The sequence below is a fragment of the Vanessa tameamea genome, chromosome 11, assembly GCF_037043105.1.
Source record: "Vanessa tameamea isolate UH-Manoa-2023 chromosome 11, ilVanTame1 primary haplotype, whole genome shotgun sequence".
Taxonomy (NCBI): Eukaryota; Metazoa; Arthropoda; class Insecta; order Lepidoptera; family Nymphalidae; genus Vanessa; species Vanessa tameamea.
In genome coordinates, this window is record NC_087319.1 from 10,495,688 (window position 1) to 10,508,217 (window position 12,530).

The 12,530-nt window shown below is 31.2% G+C and overlaps 3 protein-coding genes across 3 annotated transcripts in view; 2 read left to right on the forward strand and 1 right to left on the reverse strand.

Moving 5' to 3' along the window:
* The window catches only part of LOC113396173 (protein PF3D7_1417600-like), a 580,968-nt gene that overhangs the window by 459,107 nt on the left and 109,331 nt on the right, over positions 1-12,530 (forward strand). The window lies entirely within an intron of this gene.
* On the forward strand, positions 232-6,698 carry LOC113396206 (uncharacterized). The gene is made up of 8 exons (XM_026634055.2): positions 232-1,000; positions 1,465-1,622; positions 1,698-1,806; positions 2,516-2,601; positions 3,506-3,646; positions 4,329-4,428; positions 5,367-5,519; positions 6,568-6,698. Exons 1-8 carry the CDS (start codon positions 394-396, stop codon positions 6,666-6,668), a joined length of 1,455 nt encoding a protein of 484 aa, XP_026489840.2. The 5' UTR covers positions 232-393; the 3' UTR covers positions 6,669-6,698.
* Positions 10,485-12,419, reverse strand: LOC113396185 (3-ketodihydrosphingosine reductase). The gene is made up of 3 exons (XM_026634019.2): positions 11,787-12,419; positions 11,082-11,323; positions 10,485-10,835 (listed from the first exon to the last, which is right to left on the reverse strand). Exons 1-3 carry the CDS (start codon positions 12,331-12,333, stop codon positions 10,617-10,619), a joined length of 1,008 nt encoding a protein of 335 aa, XP_026489804.2. The 5' UTR covers positions 12,334-12,419; the 3' UTR covers positions 10,485-10,616.

The following is a 12,530-nucleotide window of genomic DNA, read 5'->3' on the forward strand; positions in this document are numbered from 1 at the left end:
TCTTACCAAAAACAAATAAATATTATTAATGATAAAATTTAAATCTCAAAAGATTAAACAAATAGCGTCATGCGTTTTTAAACCAAACTCCCCTTGAAGTTTAAAGTATAGTGTGTATGGTACAGATGGCAGAACATAATAATCGTAGCATGTATCTGTATATGTGATTGACGCCACGTGATAATTCTAGTGTCTACATGAAACACACCAATTAGTGACAAAGTGTACTGTGTTAGTGGGGCAAATAAGTAAATCATTACGGTTTCTAAAATGTTTAATTAGATCCGTCGAGCTGTCTCTCCCGACCATTATAAACCCATGATATATAGTCATATCTTTTAGTTTACTTTTTGCACTGAACTGTATTAGAAGCAATGAATCTAAACTACCAATATGGAATATAAAAAATATCTAATTATATTGATCAATATCTTGTGTATTCACGGTAAAAATTGGTACCTTGCATCTGATAATAGTAATTTTAAAATATTTGAATCACGAATAAATCAAAAACAAGACAAAATAAGAAGATTTATCCCACTGAATGCAGAAGATCGCGGCTTAATAAATAAGAAGAATATTAAGTCCACAGTACATGATTATTACTACGCCGACATACGAGGCTTTACGCCTTCTGATCCCTTGCACATATCAAATCTTCTAAAATCATCAACTCGGACAGCACTGAGGACTGATAGTGTACCAAATAATACGTATATAAATATAAATAATACTGTCCCCGGCAATAATATAATTCAAATGAACCGATCCAAACGAAGAAACGAAAAGAGACGATGTGCGCAAAGATCAAAGAAAAAGCGTTTTAATTCAAAAGGTCAGAACAGATTTTTAGATGTATTTGAAGTGGTGGAATTCGACCACGTGACGTGTTCGGCTCTTAACGGATTCGAAGGGACTTGTCTACATGAATATGATTGTCAAAAAGTAGGTGGAAGAACGATGGGAACTTGTGCTGACGGTTATGGAACATGTTGTGTTAGTGAGTGTTGACCTTTTTGCATAATATTGTTGTGTAATTGTAACAGATTCTCTGTTAGTAGCCTTATTTGTTGAGACCCTCCTCTCGGTTCTATAAAATCAAATGATATCTCATATTTTAATTTTAGCCGTCTCTTTACAATATTATGTCCCTGCCCAATTCCCGTGATGTCTATCATCACGTGTTTGGACGGAATTGGAGGAGGAGTGTAGTCAATTCCGTCCAACCATTTGTTATCCGTCCAACCATTTGTAAGTTGTTATCCATGTTAAAATATAAAAATATTTTAAGCGTTCTTATAAGAAATGCCATTTATATTTTTATATAGGTATATTTGTCCAGAACCTAATTAACTATTGAAACTTAGAAAATAAATCATTAAATTGCTTATTGTTTTTAAAATCATTTTAAGAATACATATATTCAGGCCGTTAGTAAATAATAATTATAATTTTTATTTTTAGTGCAATTTACTTGCGACGAACGTTCCTCATCTCCTAGTGTATGGTTCACTAATCCTGGATATCCTACACCAAGTCCTGATAGGCTTTCTTGTTCCTTTACATTAGACAAATATTTTGATGAAGTGAAGCAAATACGACTGGATTTTATAAGTTTTGAGGTGAGAGCAATGCATGTTATTTCGTTTTTATATAACTTTGTTTACTTACATATATGTGATATCTGTTATTTTTAGATTTTACCGCCTACAGCGGGAAGTTGTGAGCAGGATCAGTTTTTAGTAACAGGACAAAATGTAAATAATGTTATACCTATCCTTTGTGGTATAAATTCTGGACAACACGGTATGTTAACATATAAGTTATTTTATTGCTTATTACTTTATAATTACATTACACACCAATTAATAATTTGAAATATGTGATCGCCCAGTGTTTTAAATTTTACTGTTAGAGAAGATGGTGTTGAATTTTTTATCTTTGCTTAAAATATAGCTATTAAGCAGCATACATTGCAATGGCTTTTTAATATATTTTTTTGTAAACAAGAATATCATACAACTATTGTATATTTATATAACAATGACAGAATCCTTCACAAAAGTGCCAACTTAACAAAGTTGGTACTTGTACTACTGTACAAAGTCTTACTTGATCACATGGATTGTCACACTAAAGTACTTGTTTCGGTTGTATCAATACTCTATATAACATTAAATTATATATTTAACATTAAAAGGGCATCCGGCATAGATCCTCGCATATAGTCTGGTTATCTTAGTATTTACGATAAGACGATAAGTCCAAAGACAATTATTATATTTATTAAAGGGCGATAAATATCAAGGTTAGAATATAAACATAAGAATATATTTATAGGATTTTTACGATTGGATGTGATATACAGTATTTATGGAAGTTATTCTTGAGTGGCTCTACGCTAAACTGATTATATTAAAATTATCATAAACAACGGATGAAGCTAATATAACTATACTCTCTTATTTCTTTTTTATTTTTTATTTTCTCTCTTTGATTTTTATTTAATTTTTAGTGTATATAGAAGTTTCAAACGCAGAGGGTCCAGTAGTTCTTTCATTTCAGACAATATCGGAAGAACATCGCTTGTTCTCTATTAAGGTAACATTTATGTATTTATTTTAATAATCATTACATAATATAAAAAAGTATATGTCTGTCTCTTAGGGATAACCCACAATAACCATTTTTTATCATTTTCTTTTGATAGGCGGGAGATAAAAGGCTTATTTTCGAAGCGATTTGAAGCAATAGGTGCAGCATTAATCCTTATCTAATTAATTACCTTAAATACATCGTGCATTTAATATAAATCAGTATGGCCCTTTGCAGCAAATAATTTAAATGAATATTTTCGAATATATTACAGGTTTAGAACGCAGGGATAGGGCGGTTTGTATTGTCTAATGACTGAAAAACTGTGAACGTTGAAAGACATTCTGTAGTATATTTAGTATCAGCATTGCACCCGTGCAAAGCCGGGGCGGGTCACTAGTTTATAATAATATAGCATAAATAAAAATGACATTTAGGTATGTTCTAAAAAAACATGAAGTAGGTAATAGTTATAAACAATTGTATTTGAAACTAAATCTAGTTACTCAAGAGTAGCGATCTTAAATACCTTGTTTATTTGTAAATAATGGAAATACAGGTAAATAAACCATCTATAACTTCTCATTTTCTCTAAAGTATGATGATGATGTCGTTCAGACCGAATCCGAAACGACCGGAAAGTGTTCAGGCGCAGGACCAATGGCTTTCCGTGCGCACCGAGACTTGGGAGTGCACACACTTTCAGACTCTAGGCTATTACAGAGAATTTTTCGATAGAAAAATCCATTGACTTTTTGAACCCGACCTGGGATTTGAACCAGTTTTCCTATCTCTTTAGTATAACACCTAATTGTAGCAAAAAAACATTTTTATTAAACATTTTAACCTATTACTGTAGAAGTACAGAAGTAAGTACTATAATAAATAAATAATTTCTGATTTTGAACAGGTAACTCAATTGATTTCCTCTGACAATTTAAAAGCTCCTTCAGGATGTTTACAATACTACAAGGAAGAACACGGGTATCTAGAATCATTTAACTACCGTGACATATCCGAAATAGGAATTACAAGGATATCTAGTTACATGGTAAGTTTTCAATTGTTACACTTTATTAAAAGTTGATATTGTCCACAAATGACACAATATTTTAAATTTAGCTTCTTACACAAAAAATATTTTAGTCGATCTTTCGATTTGCTAAAGCGAAAGCGATTTAAATCGTCTGAATAAATTTTAAATAGAAGTAACAAAAATTGATATAATGTAATTCAGTAATTTGCTTGCCGATACAATTTTATTGTTACCCAACATCGGCAATCTTTGTCAATTTAAAACATGTGTAGAGAGCGATATTATTTATATACATATCGAAGACCGTTTTAAAAATGCCATGAAGTAATTCAGAAATTGATACACACTCAAAAAATGCCGTCTTCGTGTTACTCACTGTATTTAAAAATCAGGGCTATACAGGTCCCATAACATAGTAAATACGTACAAAAGGTGTAGGGTGTTTCAATTCAGCAATTATATATATTTTAAATATAAATCATAGGTCATAAAATATAACGTAAGTAGGCAGAAGATGGAATCACTACATATATTATTTAATTATAATCCTCGGCTAAACGTACGAAATAAAATTTTCTTCTTTTTACGTTTCTTATCAATCTTGCGGCCTTGAAATTTTATTTTGAATATATTTTAATAATTAAATAGAACGTGTTTAATAACTCGCACATGAAACAACGTAATATTTTATTTTTAGAACTACCTGAATTATGCTATATGCATAGAACGCGCAAATGCCTTCTGTAGTATAACGTACAACAACGTCGGGGATATGCAAATTATCAACTATGATACTGGTATGTGCAAGAACATCACAAAGCGGTTATCAACGATTGACGTAATTAAATAAGTAGATACGTAGGAAGAATTTAAATCTTCGCCACCAATGTATATACGCTAACTTACCAACGACTGTACATAGCGTAGCAAATATTCTTTAGGTAGGGTATATATAAAAATACAATACTATTTTTGGTCGATGAGTGTTATTTTGTGCTCCTTCGTGTTAATGCGATTATGTAGTTATTAAAATTATTAAAAATAAACTGAGCCACATCTGCATACGCATCTGGTATTATTTTTTTGCTTTTTTAGGTAATTCAATTTAAAATTTACACTCTCCATTTTTCTTGCACGTCGAAATGTATAATATATATAAATAATATATACTTAGGCATTTTTATTGAAATATAAGATATTTGTGTTTATTAACTTACATTACTTTAATTTTTAAATTGTGCGTTCTACTTTCTTGTCTTTGTTTCTAAAAGAGCGAGGAGCTGTGCCAATGAGATAATGCCATCATGCAAAAGTGTATATATAAATCTTTATTAGCTTGACCTATATTTGGTTCGTCACAGTAGACAAACGAGAATTATTACACCTGTAAAATCAGCTTTAAGCCTGACGTCAACCATATGCGTCCATATTATGATGCTTTTCCTGGTGAATAATTTGGTACTGTTCTTTTGGGTACAAAATTGCATAATTGTAGGACAAGTTTCACAAAAACTCTATATTGGAACACGGCAGATAAATTCATATGGATTATAATATTCACATTGAAATAATTATATAATAATTAAAATAGCTTTACGTAACATATATTTAATTTCCAATTAGTTCCTAAAATGTTTTTCAATCGATTAACAATCTCTAAAATGTGTGAATCATCTATCTGCACAAGATAACATGGATATTAATAAGTATGTTAATACATTATCTGCTAATTTAGCAGGTCTGCCTGTAATTCCACCGCGACAAGCAGGTGTTGAAATATTCGACTGTCCGAGCGACTGGCTACTGATAGCCGCCGTCCGACTGTGCGGCGAACGTCTTAATGATGGTTCTATTCTACAGGATTTTACTTTGGATGCGCCCGTGACAGGTTTGATATGAAAACAGGGCCTTGTACATACCTTACAAATACTTTATTTTATCATTACAATTAATCGAGAAATACTATTTTGACGACAGACAAACTATTAATTTAGGTGTCTCGCATCGTGTAAGTGAGAAAAATAAAATTATAATTAAAAAACACGACTACACTGCCAAAAACCTATTATATATTACTTGAGCCATATAATTGTCACCTTCTGTTTTTATTTAAAAAAAAAAACATATAATTATAGTGTCACTTTTATGGGCAGTCGTGTAATTATAAAACATTTTTTATAATAATAAAAACAACAGTTACATGTTAAGAGTGGCATTATGAGGCGTTTATTTTATAATGAACTAGCTGTTTCTGCGATCCACGCGTGACATATTTTTTCGTAATTCATGTAATTTATACTTAATACTTTTGCGCTTATCTAGTTTTCAGTGGCACAATACGATTAAATCAGTAGTTTCATTGTGATGAGAACGGAGTAACTTTATAAGATGTTAGTGTAGAAAATATACATCAATTGTATTACGTTATTAAAATACTTACTTTTTAAATATATCAATAGCCATAAAAATGCAGCTTGTAACACTTAACTAGAAGTAATTGATGAATTGGATGAAGATCCAACCCTGTGAGAGGAGTCCCTGGTCAGCCGGGGAACATTTCAAGGCAAGAACAAATGCGATAGGATTAGGTCGATGCCAAAAATTTGTAAGCTGTAAAGTACTGTCTATCGCTTTAACCATATGTAGGTACTATGGATAAAGTGCATTATGCACACGGAATGATTAGATATCAACGAAATGGTAATATCTTAAAGCCAGATTTTCTTATTTATGTTTTATCTTAGTTCTATATATACTTACCTACAAGTTAGCTTAGTACAAGCAATTTGAATAGCATCTTCAACAGTATCGCTTTGTGTAAGTGCCTACTTAAAATGTAGATTTAAAGTAATAAAAAAATGTAATAGGTAACTTATATTCATATGAATTTCAATATTTTTATTTACATTACCTATAAGTAGTATGTATTGTTTCAGATGATGGAGCGGGGCCAATCGTAATATGGTTCAGAACTGACGGAATATACGCCGGTCGGGGTTTCAAACTAACCTATCAACAAAATGCTTGTACTAAATAATTAATACAATTACTCTTTATAATTTGAATTGCTATTTTACTTTAGTTTTATGAAGTGGCTGGCAGCCATAACGTCTGACGATATTAGTAATTCATACTTCTATCCTTTTGTTTAGAATGTGGTCATCATTAGACTCATTATATTGACTACCTGAAAGACTGTCTGTCAATATACATCTCATTATTTCGAAAATTATTTTCTCTAAATGACAGCTTTGAATATCTCATCTGAAGTATATCCATAGCCGTTATAGAATTTGGCATGTTTTCCATATAAGAACAGGTATATAAATATATCTAACTAGTTTCGTCCGCGTAGATTTCGGATTTGTGACAGGATTGAGTATCTCAAAAGGAAATCAAAATAACCCATATAGATACAAAATATATTTTTTTAAATAAATAGAAGTAGGAAGATGATTTTTTTAAACTTTGCGAAAATTATGAAAACTTTATAACACCATACAGATCATGGATGTGATGTAAATAGTTATATTATGACTTGATTTTTGATTTTGTAAACTTATTTACCGACAATTTTTTTCTATACATATAATGAAGGAGTAAATCGACCGAATCTGTAGGTGTACATTGAATATTTTTTGAAAATTCAAAGCTTATTATATTTTTATATGTTTAATAGCGGTCGCCCGCGGCTCCGCCCGCGTGGATGTCGGTTACTGCTGTAAAAAGCCTACCCAGGAAAAACACGGTCAGCAAAATCATTCCCAGGTCAATTCACAGACACCGAGACTAACATCGACGACGCAGTCATTATTCGCAGACTGCATAGATTGTCTTTATGTGGATGTTAAAGTTGTTAATGATGAAAATATTTAAATGTAATTAATACTAAGTTTTCACTTCTGCCGGCAGTCCCGGAGTGCAACCAGTTGTTTTAGGATAGATAACTAAAGCAGATTATTGTAGAACTTCTCTATAAACAACATTTGACGTTAAATTATTTTCAGGTAACAAAATATACTGATGGTCGGGAGAACCGACCCGTGATAGGGTAACGTAGAGTTGCCCATTCGTAAAACATTCTTGTCGTGTATCAATTCCTACTAATTTGTATGTTTGGCCCTGGGATTTTTTTATCGTTAGAGCGAAACAAATTTTTACTGGAAATTGGAGCCTTTTGAGAGTATAGGCAAATCAGTAGGAATCATGGGTATTCTTGGTATATGAGCTAATTCACCAGCTGCAGGGCCAGTGATAATAATCTTCGCTACTATTAAATTATCTTTTAGCTCCTTTATAAGAAGTCTCGTGCCATTAAACATGTTGGGGGGTCTTAAATTTCTGAGAAGCATTATCGGCGTGCCAACTTTTAGCGACACTTCATGGGGTGGTAGCCCAGCGGGGTTCAGAGAATTTAAAAATTCTTGGGGGTAGTGCTCTGCGTCCTCGATGTTAGTGACGGTGTCTATGGATTTATAGCACTTAACTTCACCCGGTACTTTCTGCATAATTAAATTGTTTATTTTGTTAACTGTTTCATTCCTGGGAGAAAATATTTTGATAAGGATTAATAGCATGAGTAAAATAAATGCGCTTAAATGTAGTCCAAAAAAATATCAAGATTTTTAAATTAAAAAAATGGTTGTTGTGCCTCACTCGACATAGATAGGTATAATGTGTCGCGGACTTTTTTGTAGATATTTATAAGATCTACACTTAATTTGAACATTTTATGGTTCTATCTTTTATAGTTTAGGCAGCGTACGCAAAATAAGTAACTTTTCTGGTTGATTTTTTACACCTTGTGTACGAAAAACCCAAATATCTTACGGAACCCTATTTTTTCCAAAATAAAATTTAGCCTATGTTACTCGTGGATAAGGTACTTTCGAATGGTGAAAGATTTTTTTAAATCGGTCCAGTAGTTTTTGAGCCTATTAATTACAACCAAGCAAACAAAGTTTTCCTCTTTATAATATTAGTATAGATAAATAACCAGAGGACTGCGTGTGCCTACAAATACCGCAAACAAGCATTAGACTCTATTAAATTATTTATTTAAATTAAATAAACACAAAATGTTGTACTTGTACCTTACACCTTGGTCAAAGTAGTAATCTCACTTTATGTTATGAGTAAAAATCAATTATTAATCAATACTGTAACAAGCCAAACCAAGCCAAGCCTTGGAATTGAATAGCCGACCCATTCTTTTCCGAACGTTACTCATTAATTATGCAAAAGAGACTGTCGCCCATGACAACCGATATAAAACGAAAAGACAAGGTCGCTATAGTAACAAGGCGGAAAAATATAACGGAGTTGAAAAAATATATATAGACATTATATTGGCAATATCAGGATTATTCGAGATAAGTTGGCGTATATTCAAACGATTTTATATGAACGATCCACAAATTTAGTTAGTTTTTAATTAAACAAATCAATTACACAGATATATTCACAATAGTCATCAATATCGATTCGTTAATAAATAATTTACAAAAACACACATCAATCACTGAATCTATTACAAAAGAATAAAGATAATGTTGGAAATTAGCGATTCGTCGCAAACGTGGTGCGCGGGAAATCTTGAATGTAACTGTCGATCCAAGATGACCGCCTCGCTACCATCGACGCGACGCTACACTAGAGCGCCGTTCAACTTCCATTGACACTCTTTTCCAACCAGTATGAATAAACAAGATGGCGTACCATGCACCGTCATGTATATAACTTAATTGTTGTTATTGCCTTTCGTTTCAATACTGAATATAAATTTTGAATTTATTGGCCAGTAATCAAATCAACAATCAAAATGTTACGTTGTTGCTATCAATAGTTCCATGTCAAAAAGGGAAAAACTGGTTGAACAGGGTTGGTGGTAATAAAAATTTTATACGATTATATTGTTTTAATTGAATAAATAAAGCACATTTATAAAAAAAACAAACATAAATAAACAAGCACATCTTATTTAGTCACATTCACATTTTGACTATGAGCTCTGTATACATTATTTTTTGAATACAGGAAAAGCTCATGTTAATGTGAGTTTTGTCGATAGTAATCAAAAATTATATAAGGATTTGGTAAGTAATCATGAATCATGAACCCAATAAGTCTGAAATGAATGTGAAATCAAACCTTTATAAAACGTTATTTAGGAAGGAAATACTGTCAAACGACATAATAATTATTCATTACTTTCAACACTGTAAAAACACATTATCTTTCAATTTATTTTTTATCATAATATTCCTGTTATGCATATAAAATTTTAAATATTGTTTATATTGTGATTAAACAAAATCATAAATTTTAATGACTTTGTTGTTTTAACAGTTCACTGCCTTCTTTCAATCTTATTCAAATAATATAATAATAATATTATCTTTGGAAGTAATAGAAATCACATTTTAACAAACATGAAATTGAACACTGCAATCACTTACATAAATATAAATACAATTCAGCATGCTTTTGCCTTTCTTACTGAAATTTTGTAGATCCACAAATCATAGGTGATATATTTGTTGAGAGTTTGATGACCATAATAATTACTTAATTTGAACATTAAATATGTTCATCTTAAAACTATAAGCTATTTAGTTTTATAAGTTCTATGTGCCAATATAATTTGGATAGATATTGATAATGTTGAAAAATATTCATTAAAAATTACTAAAGATTTAAAAGTAAAATATTCTCTTCAGAACATTAATTCTTAGAATATATGATTAAAATCTAATGAGGTGTTATTAAATTTTATTTCACAAAATTTAAAACCTTTCTTAATAAATATAAATGTCAAAGTGATAGTGCTTTTATGAGCCTAATGGATTAAAAAATATTTAAATTTTAATTGATTTTGAATATTAAAGTTATAATAGCATTTAACACTACCAAATTAAGAAGTTATAGTTTTTTTTTAAATTGTGTTAATAATGATACAGGACTAGATACATTATTTGTGATGGTGTTATAAACTTTTTTCTTTTTCACTGTCACTCATGTCTTTATCTTTTAAACCATCTCTTACAATTTTATGGAATGATAACTGTACTCCAATCATAACAGCCTTTAAAATACCTAAAGAAAATATTTGGAGTAAAACTTGTGTAACATTGTCGATTGTCCCACAGTATAAAATTGATAATAGGTGTCCGCTGAAACCAAATACGGAGTATACTTTGCCATTCTGTAATAGAAAATAAATTTAAATTTTAAAGATGTTTTAAATAAAAATATATGAATACCATCATACATAAAAATCTTGCAACATTCACTGAATAAAAGCAAAGGTCAACAGAATAAATTATCCCCATCACTATCAATTGATCTAAATTGAGACATTTATTGTTATTTAAATAAACATCATCATGACTTGCATATTATATAATCAATGCTGTATATGGAAACAAACTTAACAATATTCTTTACTAACCATTGAATCCCTTATTAATTTTCTCCCAACTTCCTCAGGTGTGTGAAGACCTCCAGAACCTGATATCAGTTTTGTTTCTTTGGGTTTTGTGAGTTCCTCATTTTTAAATCCAGGAGTATCAGTGTCTGGTGGAAATGCAAGTGTCAATCTCACATTAGTTCCAATTAACTCCATGAAGACAGATTCAGCTAAGCCACGTACGGCCCATTTCGCAGCACCATATGCACTATATCCATATATTCCTGAAATATGTACATTCTTTTTTTAACTTCAATTTTAATCAATCAATTGATCAACTAATAATAAAAAAATATTCAAATACCTCACTCTTCTATCTAATAAATAAAATTAAGCATAAAATATGAGAGAAACTTTACTTAGTGTTAGGGCTTTTTGTGAGTCCATCTGGGTAGGTAGCACCCACTCATCATATATTCTACTGCCAAGAAGCAATGACTTGTATTGTTGTGTTCCTCTTTTAAGGGTGAATAAGCCAATGTTACTACAAACACAGGGAACATAACAACTTAGTTCCCAGGGTTGGTGGTGCATTGTGATGTTGGGGTGGTATGTAAGGTTAATATTTTTTACAATCATGTCTATGGACAGCAGTAACTACTTACCATCAGGTTGCCCTTTTGCCTGTTCACCTACATATATCATAAAAACGTAAAACAGATATGCTTAGTGACTAAAGATATTTACCCAACAAAGCAGCTTCTGTAGAAACAAATACTATTAAGCCTTCATTGCGTTTTTTCATTCCTGGCAGAACATACCTTGTTGGATAGGCTGTGCCAAAATAATTTAAATCTATCATCTGTTTTATATGTTCTATCTTCATATTTTCAAACTGGCCACAAATACACATTCCAGCACAATTAATTAACATAAATATTGGTCCAATATCCGATTCTGCTTTTGATAAACACTTCTGGATCGTATCATAGTCCGATGTAATATCTAAAGAAATATAATTAACCTTTTGTCCACTATACGGTTTACAATGACCAGTTATTTCACTAACACTTAAAATGAGTTTTTGAATATCGCGACCGATTATCGTAACGTTGGCTCCTAGTTTAGCCGCTTCAATAGCCACAGATTTGCCAATACCGCTCGACCCGCCGGTAATGACGACGTGCCTATTTTTAAGATTCTTGTAAACAATTTTCTTTTCCAAACATTTATGCAATGCAATTAAAATTATAACTATAATAAGAATTACTACACCAATATATATTAATATCATTTTAGCGACGTTTAATAATCTCCAACTTTTATAACTGCCGCGCTAAGCTTATCAGCAAGTATGCAGGCAAAGACGTATCTTAGTGAAATTACAATGATAAACAAAATTAATTTTCACGAGATTTAACAGCACAGCGCGAACAACAGTTGCACTTGTATCGTATCTTTTAATTTCAAAGGTTTCAAAAGGCTGAGGCC

Bases quoted from the DNA above. Each gene is read 5' to 3' on its own strand.
- LOC113396185 (XM_026634019.2), bottom strand. From the start codon at position 12,333: ATGATATTAATATATATTGGTGTAGTAATTCTTATTATAGTTATAATT. The intron at 11,324-11,786 runs GTAAATATCTTT...TACATATTTCAG, and splicing joins TACAGAAGCTGCTTTGTTGG to GAATATATGGATATAGTGCA. The intron at 10,836-11,081 runs GTTAGTAAAGAA...TTTCTATTACAG, and splicing joins AATTAATAAGGGATTCAATG to AATGGCAAAGTATACTCCGT.
- LOC113396206 (XM_026634055.2), top strand. From the start codon at position 394: ATGGAATATAAAAAATATCTAATTATATTGATCAATATCTTGTGTATT. The intron at 3,647-4,328 runs GTAAGTTTTCAA...TTTTATTTTTAG, and splicing joins CAAGGATATCTAGTTACATG to AACTACCTGAATTATGCTAT. The intron at 4,429-5,366 runs GTATGTGCAAGA...CTGCTAATTTAG, and splicing joins AATTATCAACTATGATACTG to CAGGTCTGCCTGTAATTCCA.